Source organism: Rhinoraja longicauda, chromosome 36, assembly GCF_053455715.1.
Source record: "Rhinoraja longicauda isolate Sanriku21f chromosome 36, sRhiLon1.1, whole genome shotgun sequence".
NCBI lineage: Eukaryota > Metazoa > Chordata > Chondrichthyes > Rajiformes > Arhynchobatidae > Rhinoraja > Rhinoraja longicauda.
Window position 1 is genome coordinate 11207219 of NC_135988.1, and position 21127 is coordinate 11228345.

General features: G+C 48.3%; 1 protein-coding gene across 1 annotated transcript in view; it reads left to right on the plus strand.

Moving 5' to 3' along the window:
• The window catches only part of LOC144610282 (netrin receptor UNC5D-like), a 532680-nt gene that overhangs the window by 497036 nt on the left and 14517 nt on the right, over positions 1-21127 (plus strand). The window contains exons 13-14 of the mRNA XM_078428872.1: positions 3922-4071; positions 14524-14688. Of these exons, the coding sequence (XP_078284998.1) occupies positions 3922-4071; positions 14524-14688 (315 nt within the window). The remainder of the gene's footprint in view (positions 1-3921; positions 4072-14523; positions 14689-21127) is intronic.

The window sequence follows — 21127 nt, forward strand, 5'->3', positions numbered from 1 at the left end:
GTTTTTCCCCCCCCTCCCCCCCCCCCCCCTCCGAGATCTTCGGTTTCCTCCCACACTCCAAAAGACGTGCAGGTATGTAGGTTAATTGACTGGGTAAATGTTTTATAAAAATTGTCCCTAGTGTGTGTGGGATAGGTGTTAATGTGCGGGGATCGCTGGGCGGGGCGGACCCGGTGGGCCGAAGGGCCTGTTTCCGCGCTGTATCTCTAAATCTAAAGAAAATCTAAAAAATCCACATGATTACAATCAAGCTGTCCACTGTATACATGGACAGGGTAAAGGGACTGTCCCTGAATCTGGAGGTGTGTGTTTTCAAACTTCTGTACCTCTTGCCTGATGGGAGAGGGGAGAAGAGGGGGTGACCTGGGTCAGACTGGTCCTTGATTCTGCTGCTGGCCTTGCCGGGGCAGCGTGAAGTGTAGATGGAGTCAGTGGAAGGGAGGCTGGTTTGTGTGATGGTCTGGGCTGAGTCCACAATTCTCTGCGACCTCTTGCGGCCTTGGACAGAGCTGTCCTGTTTATAATTCAGGTCTGCACTGTCACACTCTGTGAGACCGTAAACATCAGGCTTCAGAAGGGCAGCACGGTGACGTGCAGCTGATGGAGCTTTTGCCTCACAACGCCGGAGACCCGGGTTCGATCCTGACCTCGGGTGCTGTCCGTGTGGGGTTTTGCACGCTCCCCCTCGGACTGTGTGGCTTTCCTCCGGGGCGACCCAGGTTAACTCCCACATCCCGAGGAACAAGGGATTTGTCGGGTTAATCGGCCCTCTGCAAGTTGGCCCGAGTTTGAAGGGGGAGGACGAGAAAGTGGGACGTCGGAGAACTAACATGAATGGGTGATGGGTGGTCAGCATGGACTTTGTGGGCCGAACGGCCTGTCTCCACGCTGTATCCCTACACTAAAGCTAAAACTAAATGCTTCAGCGCGTTGACGCTGAGAACATTGACTCTCCCCCTGTGTTCTTTGTCCTCTCTCTGAGGATGGGCAGATGTTGCACAGTTGCACTGTCAAGGTCTACCAGGTTGTTTGCAGGAACAAGCTGGGATGGCGGGACTTTCATATGAAGAAAGACTGGATAGACTAGGCTTGTACTCGCTGGAATTTGGAAGACTGAGGGGGGATCTTATTGAAACATATAAAATTCTTAAGGGGTCGGAGAGGCTAGATGCGGGAAGATTGTTCCCGATGTTGGGGGAGTCCAGAACCAGGGGTCACAGCTTAAGGATAAGGGGGAAGTCTTTTAGGACCGAGATGAGAAAACATTTCTTCACACAGAGAGTGGTGAATCTGTGGAATTCTCTGCCACAGAAGGTAGTTGAGGCCAGTTCATTGGCTATATTTAAGAGGGAGTTAGATGTGGCCCTTGTGGCTAAAGGGATCAGGGAGTATGGAGAGAAGGCAGGTACAGGATACTGAGTTGGATGATCAGCCATGATCATATTGAATGGCGGTGCAGGCTCGAAGGGCCGAATGGCCTACTCCACCTATTTTCTATGTTTCTATGTTTCTAAGCGTTGTACAGACGGCTTCGTTGCTGCACCCACCCCTTTCTGCTTCTTAAGCAGTCCCCTCAGAGTCGAGGAGGGCTTGCTTCTGTCAGGGACCTGCAGGTTCTGAGGTGGTGAAGTGTCCGGTGAGGAATCAGTGGATGCCTCCACAGATGGACCTCGACTAGGCTAGTTCTCGACCCGACCGAAACGCCACCCATTCCTTCCCTCCGCAAGATGCTGCCTTTCCCACTGACATACTATAGACAATAGACAACAGACAATAGGTGCAGGAGGAGGCCATTCGGCCCTTCGAGCCAGCACCGCCATTCAATGTGATCATGGCTGATCATTCTCAATCAGTACCCCGTTCCTGCCTTCTCCCCATACCCCCTGACTCCGCTGTCCTTAAGAGCTCTATCTAGCTCTCTCTTGAATGTATTCAGAGAATTGGCCTCCACTGCCTTCTGAGGCAGAGAATTCCACAGATTCACATCTCTCTGACTCCAGCATTTTGTGTCTTACCTTCAGTTTGTGTTTAGTTTAGAAACAGAGAAACGTAGAAACATAGAGAATAGGTGCAGGAGGAATATATATATATAAGAAAATAACTGCAGATGCTGGTACAAATCGAAGGTATTTATTCACAAAATGCTGGAGTAACTCAGCAGGTCAGGCAGCATCTCAGGAGAGAAGCTGGTCATCTCTCCTGAGATGCTGCCTGTCCTGCTGAGTTACTCCAGCACTTTGTGAATAGGTGCAGGAGGAGATCATTCGGCCCTTCGAGCCAGCAGCGCCATTCATTGTGATCATGGCTGATCATCCACAATCAGTAACCCGTGCCTGCCTTCTCCCCATACCCCTTGATTCCGCGAGCCCCTAGAGCTCTATCTAACTAACTCTCTTTTAAATTTCGTTTAGAGATACAGCGCGGAAACAGGCCTTACGAGTCCGCGCCGACCAGCGATTCTCGCACATTAACACTATCCTACACACGCTAGGGACAAAAGAAAATTTTACCGGCAATTAGCTTACAAAGCTGTATGTCTTTGGAATGTGGGAGGAAACCAGAGCTCCCAGAGCATAGTTAGCATTCAGAGGAGGCCATTCAGCCCCAGCATATCCGTTCCATTCGTCCCATTCCCAACCCCACCCTTCTCCCCATTTACATGCACCCCATCAACATAGTTTTCATTTTAGTTTTTTAGTTTAGAGATACAGCGCGGAAACAGGCCCTTCGGCCCACCGGGTCCGCGCCGACCAGCGATCCCCGCACATTAACACTATCCTACACCCAATAGCGACAATTTTATATTTATACCAAGCCAATTAACCGACAAACCTGCACGTCTTTGGAGTGCGGGAGGAAACCGAAGATCTCGGAGAAAACCCACGCAGGTCACGGGGAGAACGTACAAACTCCATGCTGACAGCGCCCGTAGTCGGTCTGAAGAAGGGTCTCGACCCGAAACGTCACCCATTTCTTCTCTCCTGAGATGCTGCCTGACCTGCTGAGTTACTCCAGCATTTTGTGAATAAACACCTTCCATTTGTACCAGCATCTGCAGTTATTTTCTGACAGCACCCGTAGTCGGGATCGAACCAGGGTCCCTGTGGCTGTAAGGCACCAACTCTCCCACTGCGCCACCGTGCTGCCCTCTCTCATATCTGCCCGTCAACTTCCGATGCGATGGTTCTACATAATAGGGCAATTTACCGCGGCCAATTCACACCAGCCAGCGTTGCCTTTGGAAGCCAGGAAACCTGGGAGATGCCCACGCAGTTACAGAGAGCGCGTGCAAACTCCACAAAGACAGCAGCCGGGCTCGGGTCTGAACCTTGGACCCCGCAGCTGTGAGGCAGCGGCACTAACTGCTGCGCCACCGAGAGCTGGCAAAGAGCTTTAAAGCGGAGATTGATCGGCTCTTGATTAGAAAAGGGCTTCAAAGGTTAGGGGGGGGGGAAAGGTGAAGATTAACAGGACCTGTTTCCGCACTGTATCTCCAATGTCTAATGTCTAACGGTCAGGCTGTATAATTGGAAAGAGAAACAGTTAATGTTTTAAGTTGAAACTCCTTTGTCAGGATAAGCAATCTGGTCTTGACTAAAGAATAAAGGGGAGGCCAGTTAAAACTGAGTTGAGAAGAAACTTTTTCACCCAGAGAGTTGTGAATTTATGGAATTCTCCACCACAGATGGCAGTGGAGGCCAATTCACTGGATGAATTTAAAAGAGAATTAGGTAGAGCTCTAGGGGCTAGCGGAATCAAGGGATATGGGGAGAAGGCAGGCACGGGTTACTGATTGTGGATGATCAGCCATGATCACAGTGAATGGCAGTGCTGGCTCGAAGGGCCAAATGGCCTCCTCCTGCACCTATTTTCTATGTTTCATTAGCAGATACTAACAGTTGTGTTCTTTCTATTCCCCAGGAGGTGATGACCGAAGAGAGAAACCAGGGAGGACATTTGTTGGCTGAGCCCGGACCGATACATTTCAAAGCAAACTCATATGGCCTTCAGATCTCCCTACTTGACATGCCCCAGTTCTTGTGGAGAGTTAAACCACTGACACTGTTTCAGGTATTTGTGGCTGGCTTCAGCATTGCCGGTGAGCCATGGAGTCGTGTGTAGGAAGGAACAGCAGCTGCCGGTTTAAACCGAAGAGAGTTACCGCAAAAAGCTGGAGTAACTCAGCGGGTCAGGCAGCATCTCTGGAGAGAAGGAATGGGTCTCGCCCCGAAACTTCACCCGTTCCTTCCCTCCAGAGACTGAAGAAGGGTCTCGCCCCGAAACGTCACCCATTCCTTCTCTCCGGAGATGCTGCCTGACCCGCTGAGTTACTCCAGCTTTACGTGTCTATCGTCGAGTCATGGTGTCAATAGACAATAGGTGCAGGAGGAGGCCATTCGGCCCTTCGAGCCGGCACCGCCATTCAATGTGATCATGGCTGATCATTCTCAATCAGTACCCCGTTCCTGCCTTCTCCCCATACTCCCCTGACTCCGCTATCCTTAAGAGCTCTATCTAGCTCTCTCCCGAATGCATTTAGAGAATTGGCCTCCACTGCCTTCTGAGGCAGAGAATTCCACAGATTCACAACTCTGACTGAAAAAGGTTTTTCTTCATCTCAGTTCTAAATGGCCTACCCCTTATTCTTAAACGGTGGCCCCTTGTTCTGGACTCCCCCAACATTGGGAACATGTTTCCTGCCTCTAACGTATCCAACCCCTTAATAATCTTATACGTTTCGATAAGATCTCCTCTCATCCTTCTAAATTCCAGTGTATACAAGCCTAGTCGCTCCAGTCTTTCAACATATGACAGTCCCGCCATTCCGGGAATTAACCTAGTGAACCTACGCTGCACGCCCTCAATAGCAACATATGATAGTCCCGCCATTCCGGGAATTAACCTAGTGAACCTACGCTGCACGCCCTCGATAGCAAGTGTCACACAGCACGGAAACTTTGGAGTTGGATCCTGTGCTCAGGTGCTTGGAGTTTTAACATCCGCCCCTGTCAGAGAACATGCAAACTCCGCACAGATGGCACCCGGGGTCAGGATGGAAGCCGGGCCTATGGCGCCGTGAGGCAGCAGCAGTCTATTGACTCCTCTTGAAACGGAGAAATTTCACCTTTCAGATCTCCCTCCCTCTGAGAGAGAGAGCAGGGACTTGACATCTCATTTGGCAAACAGCACCTCCAACAGCTTAAGCACTTAATGTCAGTCAGCTTTATTTATGTGCTCAGGTCTCTCAAGTGAGGATTGAACTCACGACCTTCGCATTCAGAAGCGAGCGTGCTATCCACAGAGCCAAAGCTGCCAGGAGAGTTTAATGTCAATCTACTCACTTGCATCTCTATCAATATCTGCACATATAACGAGAGAGGATATTGATTAGTTTTGGTGTTGACTTACCTTTTATATTAATAATGTATTTTTAAATAATCCTGGCAAAGATGTATTATTTCAATAGCTTGGGCAACAGATTTAAAACCAGCATTCGTAATTATTAATTTATTTTGTTAACACTAATGAAGGACCCAAACAGTCTTTCCAGGTGAGGCAGAGGTTCACCTGCACCTCCTCCAACCTCCTCTACTGTATCCGCTGCTCCAGATGTCAACTTCTCTACATTGGCGAGATCAAACGCAGGCTTGGCGATCGTTTCGCTCAACACCTTCGCTCAGTCTGCCTTAACCAACCTGATCTCCCGGTGGCTCAGCACTTCAACTCCCCCTCCCACTCCCAGTCTGACCTTTCTGTCATGGGCCTCCTCCAGTGTCATAGTGAGGCCCACCGGAAATTGGAGGAACAGCAGCTCATATTTCGCTTGGGCAGCTTGCAGCCCAGCGGTATGAACATTGACTTCTCCAACTTTAGATAGTTCCTCTGTTCCTCTCTTCCCCTCCACGTTCCCAATTCTCCCGCTGTCTTCCTGTCTCCACCTATATCCTTTCTTTGTCCCGCCCCCCCCCTGACACCAGTCTGAAGAAGGGTCTCGACCCGAAACGTCACCCATTCCTTCTCGGCAGAGATGCTGCCTGACCCGCTGAGTTACTACAGCATTTTGTGATACCTTCGTGATTGTTTTTTTTAAATCCCTGCTGGAACAGCAGTTCCTTTTGCTTCTAAGACCACCGGAATATTGTGTTATTAATGAATGGTGAATTTTGCAGAGCTGTTTTATATGGAGCAACAAACACGCACACACGCGGCCTATAATGATCTAAATAACTTAGGGGTGGATTATGGAGTTACCTGAACAGGTAATTGAAGTGAATCTTGAGATAGCAAAGGTTGGGATTCAGCTCCAGGCAGCCAATATCATGAAGGACTGTTTAGAGTCACAGAGACCATTTAGTGTGGAAACAGGCCCTTCGGCCCAAAGATACTAGGGGAGCCAGATAGACCACTCGACCCTAAAAACCGTAGTACGTCACAGCGCCATTTTAGTAGGCAGAATCCTGCAGAAACATTTAAAAAGAAAAATAACACAAATCTATGAATTAACAGATGAGATATATTCTGCATGTTAATGGTATCATCACACATACTGTTCCCCCAAAAGACTGATTACACTGCGAGAGGCATAGCGAACGGTGGGTTTTGCTTACTAAAATGGCGGACGTTACGCTCCTTTGCGTACTACACTTCAGTATAGGCGATTTCAACGGAGTGGTCCATCTTGTTCCTCTAGTATCTTTGCTTCGGCCCAACTTGCCCATACTGACCAACATGTCCCAGCTGCCCAAGTCCCACCTGCTTGCATTTGGCCCCATATCCCTCCATACCTGTCCTATCTGTATACCTGTCTAAATGTTCCTTAAATGTTGCGATAGTCCCTGCCTCAACTACCTCCACCGTCAGCTCGTTACATACACCCGCAACCCTTTGTGTAAAAACGTTACCACTCAGGTTCCTATTAAATCTTTCCCCCTCACCTGAAACCTGTGTCTACTAGTTCTCGATCTCCCCTACTTTAGGCAAGGGACTTTGTGTGTTTACCCAATCTATTCCTAGCATGATTTTGTACACCTCTATAAGATCACCCCTCGTCCTCCGGCGCTCCAAGGAATAGAGTCCTAGCTTGTTCAAACTCTCCCTATAGCTCATGGCCTCGAGTCCTGGCAACATCCTTGTAAATCTTCTCTGTACCCTTTCCAGCTTGACTCCATCTTTCCAATAACTTGATGGTCAGAGCTGAACGCAATACTCTAAACGTGTCCTCACAACATCTTATATAATTGCAACATGACCTCCCAACTATACCCAATATGTGCAGGAAAGAACTGCAGATGCTGGTTTCAATCAAAGGTAGAAACAAAATGCTGGAGTAACTCAGCAGTTCAGACAGCATCTCTGGATAGATGGAATGAGTGACGTTTCAGGTCGAGACGCTTCTTTAGACTGAAGTCCCTTGACATATACACTTACTGATGGAGGCCAATGTGTCAAAACCCTTTTTGACCACCCTATCTACCTGTGACGCCACTTTCAAGGAACTATGTACCTGTACTCAGATCCCTCCGCACTACAACACTCCCCAGAGCCCTGGTAACATTCCGATCCCTTGCTATTGAGGGCGTGCAGCGTAGGTTTACTAGGTTAATTCCCGGAATGGCGGGACTGTCGTATGTTGAAAGACTGGAGCGACTAGGCTTGTATACACTAGAATTTAGAAGGATGAGAGGGGATCTTATCGAAACGTATAAGATTATTAAGGGGTTGGACATGTTAGAGGCAGGAAACATGTTCCCAATGTTGGGGGTGTCCAGAACCAGGGGCCACAGTTTAAGAATAAGGGGTAGGCCATTTAGAACAGAGATGAGGAAAAACTTTTTCAGTCAGAGAGTTGTGAATCTGTGGAATTCTCTGCCTCAGAGGGCAGTGGAGGCCAATTCTCTGAATACATTCAAGAGAGAGCTAGATAGAGCTCTTAATGATAGCGGAGTCAGGGGGTATGGGGAGAAAGCAGGAACGGGGTACTGATTGAGAATGATCAGCCATGATCACATTGAATGACGGTGCTGGCTCGAAGGGCCGAATGGCCTCCTCCTGCACCTATTGTCTATTGATCATTCCCTCTTCTTCTCCAGTTGAACAGAAGATACAAAAGCATGAAAGCACATATCACCATATCCTGGAACATCTTCTTCCCCACTGTCATTAGACCACTGAACGATCCTCCCATCAAATAGGGTGTAATCTTCCAACCTACCTCATTGTAGACCTTGCACTTTTTTTTTTTAATCTGCACTTTCTCGCACACCACCAGACACCGGGACAGTTTGTCCCCAGCTGTTACCAGGCAATTCAATCATCCCACCACAACCAGAGAGCAGTGCTGAACTACTATCTACCTCTGGTGACCCTCGGACTATCCTTGATCGGACTTTGCTGGCTTTACCTTGCACTAAACGTTATTCCCTTCTCACGTATCTATACGCTGCAAATGGATCGACTGTAATCGTGTATCGCCTTTCCGCTGACTAGTTAACACGCAACAAAAAGCTTTTCACTGTACCTCGGTACACGTGACAGTAAACTATACTGAACTATACTGAACTACACCTCAGCTGTTTGAATTTCAGCTAGGTTTGGAAGCTGATGCAATCATAAGCAATTGTGTTGGTCTATCGCAGGTTAACCGCACATGAATATTTGATTTATATTAAAAAGGAATTGTGTTAGTATGCATGGGTAACTTTGCCCCAGAGGTTCACTGGCACAAATAATTTATTAATTGCAAAACAAATTACCATTACTGCATTCCCAAATTTCCACTGTTACTGGGAATTTGAAGAGCTGCATTTGGAGCATGTTTAGGAAAGGAACTGCAGATGCTGGTTTACACTGAAGATGTACACCAAAGTGCTGGAGTAACTCGGCGGGACAGGCAGCATCTCTGGAGAAAAGGAATCCTTCTGCAGTTGTACAGGGCCCTAGTGAGACCGCACCTGGAGTACTGTGTGCAGTTTTGGTCTCCAAATTTGAGGAAGGATATTCTTGCTATTGAGGGTGTGCGGCGTAGGTTTACTAGGTTAATTCCCGGAATGGCGGGACTGTCGTATGTTGAAAGACTGGAGCGACTAGGCTTGTATACACTGGAATTTAGAAGGATGAGAGGAGATCTTATCGAAATGTATAAGATTATTAAGGGGTTAGATACGTTAGAGGCAGGAAACATGTTCCCAATGTTGGGGGAGTCCAGAACAAGGGGCCACAGTTTAAGAATAAGGGGTAGGCCATTTAGAACTGAGATGAGGAAAAACCTTTTCAGTCAGAGAGTTGTGAATCGGTGGAATTCTCTGCCTCAGAAGGCAGTGGAGGCCAATTCTCTGAATGCATTCAAGAGAGAGCTAGATAGAGCTCTTAAGGATAGCGGAGTCAGGGGGTATGGGGAGAAGGCAGGAACGGGGTACTGATTGAGAATGATCAGCCATGATCACGTTGAATGGCGGTGCTGGCTCGAAGGGCCGAATGGCCTCCTCCTGCACCTATTGTCTATTGAATAGGTGGCGTTTCGGGTCGGGACCCTTCTTCAGAATGAGAGAGGCGGGGGTGAGGGAAACGAGAGCCATGAAAAGGTTGAAAGCCATGAAAAGAGCAAATCAAAGCCAGCAACGGTGATCGAGGAAAGGTGGAGCCCACAATGGTCCATTGTTGGCTGTGGAATAGGTGGTAACGAATGGATAGTAACAGTGAAACTGAGCAGGACGGCAGTGAAACTAGTTGGACGTCAAGGGTGGGGGAGGGATGGAGAGAGAGGGTTACTTGAAATTAGGGCGGCACGGTGGCGCGGCAGTAGAGTTGCTGCCTTTCAGCGCCAGGGACCCGGGTTCGATCCCGACCACGGGTGCTGTCTGTACGGAGTTTGTACGTTCTTCCAGTGACCGCGTGGGTTTTTCTCCAGGTGCTCCGGTTTTCCCCCACACTCCAAAGATGTACAGGTTTGTACTGGCTTGGTATATTTGTAAAATGTCCCGAGTGCGTGTGGGGTGATCGCTGGTCAGTGAGGACTCGGTGGGCCGAAGGGCCTGTTCCGCGCTGTATCTCTAAACCAAAATAAACTAAACGAGTGAAATCAATACTCATACTGCTGGGGTATAAGCTGTAGGTGCTGTTTCTCCAATTTGCACGTGTCAAATTTGTAAGGAATGTTGAAGACAAGATTGTGAAGAGTCTGAAAGGGTGGATGGATACATCATGTGGAAATTATTTGATCTTTGGCCTTGACAAAACCAAACTCCTATTGCTGACTTTCCAAGCACAGATTAATCCTGCCCTTCAATTTTCTTTCAATAATTCTCCTGCCACTGATGGTCGACAATCACCTTTTTTTGTTCCATAGTCGAACTTCTCGAATCAAGGGCCCACGTTTTGTGGTCCTCCAGTCATCCTACACCGCATCTTCGCCCAGAGAAGATTTATTTTGACCATCAGCAGTGGGAGAGTCCAGGACCAGAGGCCACAGCCTCAGAATTGAAGGACGTTCCTTTAGTTTAGGAAGGAGATGAGGTGGAATTCCTATCGTCAGAGGGTGGTGAATCTGTGGAATTCACTGCCACAGAAGGCTGTGGAGGTCAAGTCATTGGATATTGTTAATTGACAGATACTTGATTAGTACGGGTGTCAGGGGTTACGGGGAGAAGGCAGGAGAATGGGGTTGAGGGGATAAAGATAGACCGGCCATGGTTGAATGGTGGCGTAGGCTTCATAGGTTCATCACTTTTCCACGAAAAGGGTGGTGGGTGTATGGAACGAGCTGCCAGAGGAGATGGTTGAGGCAGGGACTATTGCAACGTTTAATAAACAATTAGACAGGTACGTGGATAGGTCAGGTTTATAGGGACATGGGCTAAATGCAGGCAGGTGGGACTAGTGTGGATGAGACATGTTGGTCAGTGCGGGGCAAGTTGGGCCGAAGGGCTTGTCTTCACACTGTGTGACTCTACGTGGTAGGAAACCAGAACACCCGATGGAAACCCACGCGGTCAAAGGGAGAACGTGCAAACTCCACACAGGCGGCACCTGAGGTCAGGATGGAAGCCGGGTTTCTGGCACTGTGAGGCAGCAGCTCTCTCAGCTGTACCCTAATTCATTTGCTGTACTTGCTATTGACAGTTTGAGAGGGGTTCAGGATAATAGTTGGGTGCGTGTTCCAGAAACAAATTCACGACTCACAAAACAACCTGCGTTACTTCTATTTTATTATTATAGACAATAGACAATAGACAATAGGTGCAGGAGGAGGCCATTCGGCCCTTCGAGCCAGCACCACCATTCAATGTGATCATGGCTGATCATTTTCAATCAGTACCCCGTTCCTGCCTTCTCCCCATACCCCCTGACTCCGCTATCCTTTAGAGCTCTATCTAGCTCTCTCTTGAATGCATTCAGAGAATTGGCCTCCACTGCCTTCTGAGGCAGAGAATTCCACAGATTCACAACTCTCTGACTGAAAAAGGTTTTTCCTCATCTCCGTTCTGAATGGCCTACCCCTTATTCTTAAACTGTGGCCCCTTGTTCTGGACTCCCCCAACATTGGGAACATGTTTCCTGCCTCTAACGTGTCCAACCCCTTAATAACCTTATATGTTTCGATAAGATCCCTTCTAAATTCCAGTGTATACAAGCCTAGTCGCTCCAGTCTTTCAACATACGACAGTCCCGCCATTCCGGGAATTAACCTAGTAAAACTACGCTGCACGCCCTCAATAGCAAATTCACTAAATATGCAACATAAAAAGGTTATGACAATTTTTTCCACAAAGGAGAACGAATATTCCTGTGTCGGCAGCTTACCATCAATCCCAACCTTTTCCAGCAGCTCTTGAACAGATTTAATTTATTGCAACTGGGAGGTATTTGACTGTAAATTCTGTGTCTGCTCACTGCCTTAAACGCAAGAATAACTTGCAACAAGGCAAAACATACCAACGTGCAACCTAGGAAGTTTATCAAACTAAAGTTCGGCTGGAGAGACGTTGAGTGAAAATGCCGAAGGGTTTGATCAAAGAGACATGCTTCGAGGAGACTCCTTACGAACGTGTTTTAGATTTAGAGATACAGCGCGGAAACAGGCCCTTCGGCCCACCAAGTCCGTGCCGACCAGCGATCCCCGAACATTAACACTATCCCACACGCACTAGAGGCATTTTACATCTATACCAAGCCAATTAACCTACAAACCTTTGGAGTGTGGGAGGAAACCGAAGATCGGAGAAAACCCATGCAGATCACGGGGAGAACGAACAAACTCCGTACAGACAGCACCCGTAGTCGGGATCGAACCCGGGTCTCTGACCCTGTAAGGCAGCAACTCTACCGCCGCGCCACCGTGCGTGCCCCCCTAAAGGTCGCGAGGCGGTGGGGCTTAGGAAGGGGTTTCAAAGCTCGGGGTACAGGCAGCAGAAGGCAGGGCCATGAATGATGGAGGAATTAAGTCTCTGATGATGATCGTGTTGTCAGAGCGGCTCAGACGGTCACCCTCGTCTGAAGCAACCCTGTGACTTGTGCTGGCAGCTTGCGGCACGGTGCTACAGCGGGTGGAGTTGCTGCCTTATAACGCCAGAGACCCGGCTTCGACCCTGGCCACCGCCGCAGTCTGTGTGGAGTTTGTCCGTTCTCCCCGGGACCACGTGGGTTTTCTTCAGGTGCCCTGGCTTCCTCCCACACGCCACAGATGTGCAGATTTGTAGGTTAATTCGGTAAGAATTGTAAATTGTCCCTCGTGTGTAGGATAGCGCTAGTGTGCGGGGATCGCTGGTTGCCATGGATTCCGTGGGCGTGAGGGCCTGAATCTGCAGTGTATCTCTAAACAGTTGGACGCAGAGATCAGGAGAAGTTTGCCAATGAAAGGTTTGAAGATAAGGATCAAAATATTAAGCTGAAGCAGGGTCAGTGAGATGGTCCATGGTCTGTTGTTGACGTAGGTAGGATATGGCAGCAGAGTTTTGGATAACATCCAAGTTCAATGGTTCCTTTATTATCAAGTGTGTCAACGAACAGTGAAATTATTTTCTTTCATTTGGATCATTTAGGTTATAGAAACATAGAAACATAGAAAATAGGTGCAGGGGTAGGCCATTCGGCCCTTCGAGCCTGCACCGCCATTCAATATGATCATGGCTGATCATCCAACTCAGTATCCCGTACCTGCCTTCTCTCCATACCCCCTGATCCCTTTAGCCACAAGGGCCACATCTAACTCCCTCTTAAATATAGCCAATGAACTGGCCTCAACTACCTTCTGTGGCAGAGAATTCCACAGATTCACCACTCTCTGTGTGAAAAAAACTTTCTCATCTCGGTCCTAAAAGACTTCCCCCTTATCCTTAAACTGTGACCCCTGGTTCTGGACTTCACCAACATCGGGAACAATCTTCCTGCATCTATTGCCATGGAGAGGTATAATCCCCAGCTAAGTGCATTATGCATAGAAACAGCCCACTACGTCTACATCCAAGTGTGGCCAGGTTTCGGGGTAGTGCTAGGGTAACGGGTGATCGCTGGGCAGCACGGACTCGATGGGCCGAAGGGCTTGTTTCCACGCTGCATCTCTTAAATAAAAATAATTTTTTTATCTGACCTCTCTGTGCAGCTGAAACCCTCTAATCCAGGCAGCATTCTGGTAAACCTCCTCTGCACCCTATCCAAAGCCTCCACATCCTCCCTGTGATGGGGCTTGCAATAGTTTAGTTTGGAGATACAGCGCAGAAACAGGCCCTTTCGGCCCACCGGGTCCGCGCCGACCAGCGATCCCCGCACATTAACACTGTCCTACACCCACTAGGGACAATTTTTACATTTATACCAAGCCAATTAACCTACAAACCTGTACATCTTTGGAGTGTGGGAGGAAACCAAAGATCTTGGAGAAAACCTGCACAGGTCACAATAGACAATAGACAATAGGTGCAGGAGGAGGCCATTCGGCCCTTCGAGCCAGCACCGCCATTCAATGTGATCATGGCTGATCATTCTCAATCAGTACCTGCCTTCTCCCTATACCCCCTGACTACGCTATCCTTAAGAGCTCTATCTAGCTCTCTCTTGAATGCATTCAGAGAATTGGCCTCCACTGCCTTCTGAGGCAGAGAATTCCACAGATTCACAACTCTCTGACTGAAAAAGTTTTTCCTCATCTCAGTTCTAAATGGCCTACCCCTTATTCTTACACTGTGGCCCCTGGTTCTGGACTCCCCCAACATTGGGAACATGCCTCTAACGTGTCCAACCCCTTAATAATCTTATACGTTTCGATAAGATCTCCTCTCATCCTTCTAAATTCCAGTCAAGGGGAGAACGTACAAACTCCGTACAGACGGCGCCCGTAGTCGGGATCGAACCCGGGTCTCCGGCGCTGCATTCGCTGTAAGGCAGCAACTCTACCGCTGCGCCACCGTGACTGCCCTCCAAATACTCCAACCTAGACAAAGCTTAGGTGCACCAATGCCTTGGAGTTACGTCAAGAGATATCACAATGTTTCCCAAAGGAAGACTAGTTTTCTTTTTTTTTCTCTCCAGCAGGAAATTGCCTTTTCCCAGATCTGGAGCAGGAGCCAGCAGCCTCTGCCATGTGCCTTCAGAGTGGAAAGATTCAACTCAGCCACCACACAGCTCTCGTGCAAGATCTGCATCCGACAGCTCAAAGGCGACGAGCTGGTCTTTCAAATCAACACCATCCTTGAGGTAGGCCTCATTGAAACCCGCAGAATAGTGAAAGGCTTGGATAGAGCCATAGAGTGATACAGTGTGGAAACAGGCCCACATGCCCACACCGGCCAACATGTCCCAGCTACCCTAGTCCCACCTGCCTGCGCTTGGTCCATAACCCTCCAAACTTGTCCTTTCCATGTACCTGTCTAACTGTTTCTTAAGCATTGGGATAGTCCCAGCCTCAACTACCTCCTCTGGCAGCTTGTTCCATACACCCACCTCCCTTGGTGTGAAAAAATCACTTCTCAGGTTCCTATTAAATCTTTTCTCCTTCACCTTGAACCTATGTCCTCTGGTCCTCGATTCCCCTACTCTGGGCACGAGATACAGTGCATCTTCCCGATCCATTCCTCTCATGATCCTCTTCCCGATCTATTCCTCTCACACAAAATTAGCGTGGATGCGGAGAGGATGTTTCCATTAGTGAGAAAGTCTAGGATTAGAGGTCATAGCCTCAGAGTTAAAGGACATTCTTTTAGGAAGGAGACAAGGAGAAATTTATTTGCCACAGAAGGCTATGCAGGCCATCAGTGGACATTTTTAAGGCAGTGATAAATTCTTGATTAGTACGGGTGTCAGACGTTATGGGGAGAAGGCAGGAGAATGGGGTTAGGAGAGAGAGAGATAGACCAGCCATGATTGAAGGGGGTAGACTTGATGGGCCAAATGGCCTAATTCTACTATTCCTTATGGCATGACAACCTAACCGTGCTCCGGAACGTACTGTTCATAAGTTCATAAGTGATTGGAGCAGAATTAGGCCATTCGGCCCATCCGCCATCCAATCATGGCTGATCTATCTCTATCTCTCAACCCCATTCTCCCGCCTTCTGCCAATAACCGTTGAGTTGGACCTGGTGAAGAAAGGGCCGAGGAGGCCATTGAGCCCATCAAGAGTTCTCCACAGTGGCGCAGCTGCGAGAGCTGCTGCCTCACAGCGTCAAAGACCCCGGTTCGATCCTGACCCCGGGTGCCGTCTGTGTGTGGACTTTGCATGTTCTCCCCGTGACCACGTAGGTTTCCTCCGGGTGCTCCGGTTCCCACCCACATCCCAAAGAAGTGCAGTCTTGGCAGTTTTAATTGGCCTCTGTAAATTGCCCCCAGTGTGTCAGGATCGGATGCGAAAGTGGGATAACATAGAGCTGGTGTAAACAGATGATGTCCAGTTTTGGTCTCCAAATTTGAGGAAGGATATTCTTGCTATGGAGGGCGTGCAGCGTAGGTTCACTAGGTTAATTCCCGGAATGGCGGGACTGTAGTATGTTGAAAGGCTGGAGCGATTGGGCTTGTATACACTGGAATTTAGAAGGATGAGGGGGGATCTTATTGAAACATATAAGATAATTAGGGTATTGGACACATTAGAGGCAGGAAACATGTTCCCAATGTTGGGGGAGTCCAGAACAAGGGGCCACAGTTTAAGAATAAGGGGTAGGCCATTTAGAACGGAGATGAGGAAGATCTTTTTCAGTCAGAGAGTGGTGAAGGTGTGGAATTCTCTGCCTCAGAAGGCAGTGGAGGCCAGTTCGTTGGACGCTTTCAAGAGAGAGCTGGATAGAGCTCTTAAGGATAGCGGAGTGAGGGGGTATGGGGAGAAGGCAGGAACGGGGTACTGATTGAGAGTGATCAGCCATGAACGCATTGAATGGCGGTGCTGGCTCGAAGGGCTGAATGGCCTACTCCTGCACCTATTGTCTATTGTCTATTGTTTGGTCGGCGTGGACTCAGTCGGCCAAAGAGCTTGCTGCCATGCTATATAGAGTCATGGAGCGATAAGGTGTGGCCCTTCGGCCCAACATGCCCACACCGGCCAACATGTCCCAGCTACCCTAGTCCCACCTGCCTGCGCTTGTTCCATATCCCTCCAAACCTGTCCTATCCATGTACCTGTCTAAATGTTTCTTAAACAATGGGATAGTCCCTGCCTCAACTACCTCCTCTGGCAGCTCGCTAAATAACTTTCTAAATAACTCTTGTAGAGTTGGCCTCCCGCCACTCACTGTGGTATTTTTTCACAGCGTCTTAACTACGTATCTTGCAAAACATACACTGATGAGCCAACACATTATGACCTGATGAGCCAAAACAGTATGTCCACCTGCCTAATATGCTGTTGGTCCTCCGTGTGCATTCCCATACGCAGCAGGGTGCGATGCACTGTGTATTGTGACACATTCCTCCCATGACCACTATTAAAATTTTCTGTGACTTGTGCCACAGTCGACCTTCTGTCGGTTCGGAACAGATGGGATAGCCTTCTTTGCCCTCGCGCATCGATGAGCCTTGGGCGCCCAACACCCTGCCTGTCGCCGGTTTGTGGTTTGTCCCTCCTCGGACCACTGTCGGTCGGTCGGTACTCACCACTGCTGACCGGGAGCACCCCACAAGCCTTGCCGTTTCACAGATGCTCTGACCCAGTCGTCTGGCCATAACAATTTGGCCCCTTGTCAAAGTCGCTCAGGTCTTTACTCCTGCCCATTTCTCCTGCATCCAACACGTCAACTTCAAGAACTGACTGTTCACTTGCTGCCTAATATATCCCGCCCCTTGACAGGTGCCATTGTAACAAAATGTTATTCACTTTGCCTGGCAGCGGTCATAATGTTTTGGCTGATCGGTGTATTGGTGTTTCATGAACACCGACCGCACAGAGTACTGGAGTGACTCAGTGGGTCAGGCAGCATCTGAGGAGAAAATGAGCAGGTGACGTAACACAACGTGAATTGACCGCCTTTTGTACAGTGTGCTGTACGAATTAGATATGATATTACTGAACTTGGTGTCGGTTCATTTTTATTTCAGACGGGGGCACTAAGCTAATGTCCCGTCTAATTCTGAAGTGATGACTGAACCATATGTTGAGATGGGCCGGGCAGGAATTCTGCCGGGTACCAATTGTACTGAATTTATGACTTTAGACCTTAGAGGTTCGGCGCGGAAACAGGCCCTTCAGCCCATCGAGTCCGGGCCGACCAGCGATCACCCTGTACACTAGCACTATCCTGCACACGAGGGACATTTTTCCCAATCTTGTACCGAAGCCATTTAACCATATAACCATATAACCATATAACAATTACAGCACGGAAACAGGCCCGTTCGGCCCTACCAGTCCACGCCGACCACTCTCTCTGACCTAGTCTCATCTACCTGTTCTCAGACCATAACCCTCCAATCCCATCCCATCCATATACCTATCCAATATACTCTTAAATAATAAAATCGAGCCTGCCTCCACCACTTCCACCGGAAGCTCATTCCACACAGCCACCACCCTCTGAGTAAAGAAGTTACCCCTCATGTTACCCCTAAACTTTTGTCCCTCAATTCTGAAGCTATGTCCCCTTGTTGGAATCTTCCCCACTCTCAAAGGGAAAAGCCTACCCACGTCAACTCTGTCCGTCCCTCTCAAAATTTTAAAAACCTCTATCAAGTCCCCCCTCAACCTTCTACACTCCAAAGAATAAAGACCCAACCTGTTCAACCTCTCTCTGTAGCTTAAGTGCTGAAACCCAGGCAACATTTTAGTAAATCTCCTCTGTACCCTCTCCATTTTGTCGACATCCTTCCTATAATTTGGCGACCAGAACTGCACACCATACTCCAGATTCGGCCTCACCAATGCCCTATACAATTTTAACATTACATCCCAACTTCTATACTCGATGCTCTGATTTATAAAGGCAAGCATACCAAACGCCTTCTTCACCACCCTATCCACATGAGATTCCACCTTCAGGGAACAATGCACAGTTATTCCCAGATCCCTCTGTTCCACTGCATTCCTCAATTCCCTATCATTTACCCTGTACGTCCTATTTTGATTTGTCCTACCAAAATGCAGCACCTCACACTTATCAGCATTAAACTCCATCTGCCATCTTTCAGCCCACCCTTCCAAAAGGCCCAAGTCTCTCTGTAGACTTTGAAACTCTACTTCATTATTAACTACACCACCTATCTTAGTATCATCTGCATATTTACTAATCCAATTTGCCACACCATCATCCAGATCATGAATGTAAATGACAAACAACAGTGGACCCAACACAGATCCTTGGGGCACTCCACTAGACACTGGCCTCCAACCTGACATACAATTGTCAACCATTACCCTCTGGTATCTCCCATTCAGCCATTGTTGAATCCATCTTGCAACCTCCCTATTAATACCCATTTAACCAACTGACCTGTACGCCTTTTGGATTTGGAACGAAACTGGGTCATGGGGAGAATGTACAAACCCCTTACAGACAGCACCCGTAGTCAGGATCGAACCCGGGTCTCTGGCGCTGTCAGGCAGCAACTCTACCGCTGCGCCACCGTGACGCCCCTAGATTATATTTTATTTTATTTGAATAATTGAATTTAAAGACCCCAAAGATCATGAAATTAGAACTGATGTCGTGGAAACAACGATTGCTGGTCAAGGAACATAACCACCATCTTAAAATCAGTGCTTGAGATGATTATTCTGAAGTCATGTAACGTGAGATATAAGGTCATCTCAGACATGAACTGCTATGCTTTGAGGAAGTGTAAGAAAATAACTGCAGATGCTGGTACAAATCGAAGGTAGACACAAAATGCTGGAGTAACTCAGCGGGTCAGGCAGCATCTCAGGAGGGAAGGAATGGGTGGCGTTTCGGGTCGAGACCCTTATGCTTTGAAGAAGTTCTCAACTCAAGTGTGAAGAAGGGACCCAACCCAAAATGTCACCCGTTCCTTCTCTCCAGAGATGCTGCCTGACCCGCTGAGTTACTCCAGCATTTTGTGTCGACCTTCGATTTAAACCAGCATCTGCAGTTTTTTTCCCACACTATTTCATAGGCAAGTTATTCCACATGTAAAACAAACAAAAAAAGTCTGAATTAAAAAAGTGCTGGGGATTCCCAGCAGATCGGGCTGCATCCATGGGGGGAGAACCAGTAGATGTTTCAGATCGATGATCTTTCATCAGAACCATCTGCTCATCGTCCAATTCATCACCACTGTGTGTAAAATTCTTCCTGCGATACAATGTGGAAACAGGCCCTTCGGCCCACCGAGTCCCAGTGTACAGGGCCCTAGTGAGACCGCACCTGGAGTACTGTGTGCAGTTTTGGTCTCCAAATTTGAGGAAGGATATTCTTGCTGTTGAGGGCGTGTAGCGCAGGTTTACTAGGTTAATTCCCAGAATGGCGGGACTGTCGAATGTTGAAAGACTGGAGCGACTAGGCTTGTATACACTGGAATATAGAAGGATGAGAGAGGATCTTATCGAGACGTATAAGATTATTAAGGGGTTGGACACGTTAGAGGCAGGAAACATGTTCCCAATGTTGGGGGAGTCCAGAACAAGGGGCCACAGTTTAAGAATAAGGGGTAGGCCATTTAGAACTGAGATGAGGAAAAACTTTTTCAGTCAGAGAGTTGTGAATCTGTGGAATTCTCTGCCTCAGAAGGCAGTGGAGGCCAATTCTCTGAATGCATTCAACAAGAGAGAGCTAGATAGAGCTCTTAAGGATAGCGGAGTCAGGGGGTGTGGGGAGAAGGCAGGAACGGGGTACTGATTGAGAATGATCAGCCATGATCACATTGAATGTCGGTGCTGGCTCAAAGGGCCGAATGGCCTCCTCCTGCACCTATTGTCTATTGTCTATTCAGTCCGCGCAGTCCAGTGATCACCCGGTACGCCAGCACTATCCTACACACACTAGGGGCAATTAACAATTAACAGAAGTCAATTAATCTACAAACCTGTACATCTTCGGAGTGTGGGAAGAAACGGGAGCACCCGGAGAAAACCCACACAGGTCACAGGGAAGAACGTGCAAACTCCGTGCAGACAGCACCCGTAGTCGGGATCGAACCCGGGTGTCCGGCGCTGTGAGGCAGCAACTCTACCGCTGCGCATCCAGTTGCTCTGAAATCCCCGCTCACTGTTATCAGCGTCCGTGACTGATTCTCCTTAATCGCTGCGGTTTACGATCTTCATGATGCTAACCAGAGTGGAAAGGCAAGGCTCCCCGCGGTGCTAAGAATTTGTCTTGAATTGTTAAAATGTTGATTTATCACTTTCAGCCATTTGCCCGAAACTGTGCGAGAGGCCTAGCAGAGCACGCGACACCGTGCTTGAAAGGTATTTCAAACCCAATTGGTGACCATTTTTAAATTACCCTTGTGACTCCAACCTTCAGAAGAAGGATATGAATTTATGTAGTGATATTAATGTCCCTCTCAAATCCACATCATCCCACTGTGAATTAAACGCGTTTGAAATATCGTTACGGCTTTAGTGTAGTAAATGTGGCAGCTCATTTACAAGCTCCCACAATTTGATGATGAATCTCTTTGTTGGTAAAGTTGGTCGGGGAATAAAGATTATTCAGGGCACTTCGCTTCTTCAAAATAGTGCCGTGGTATCTTTTAC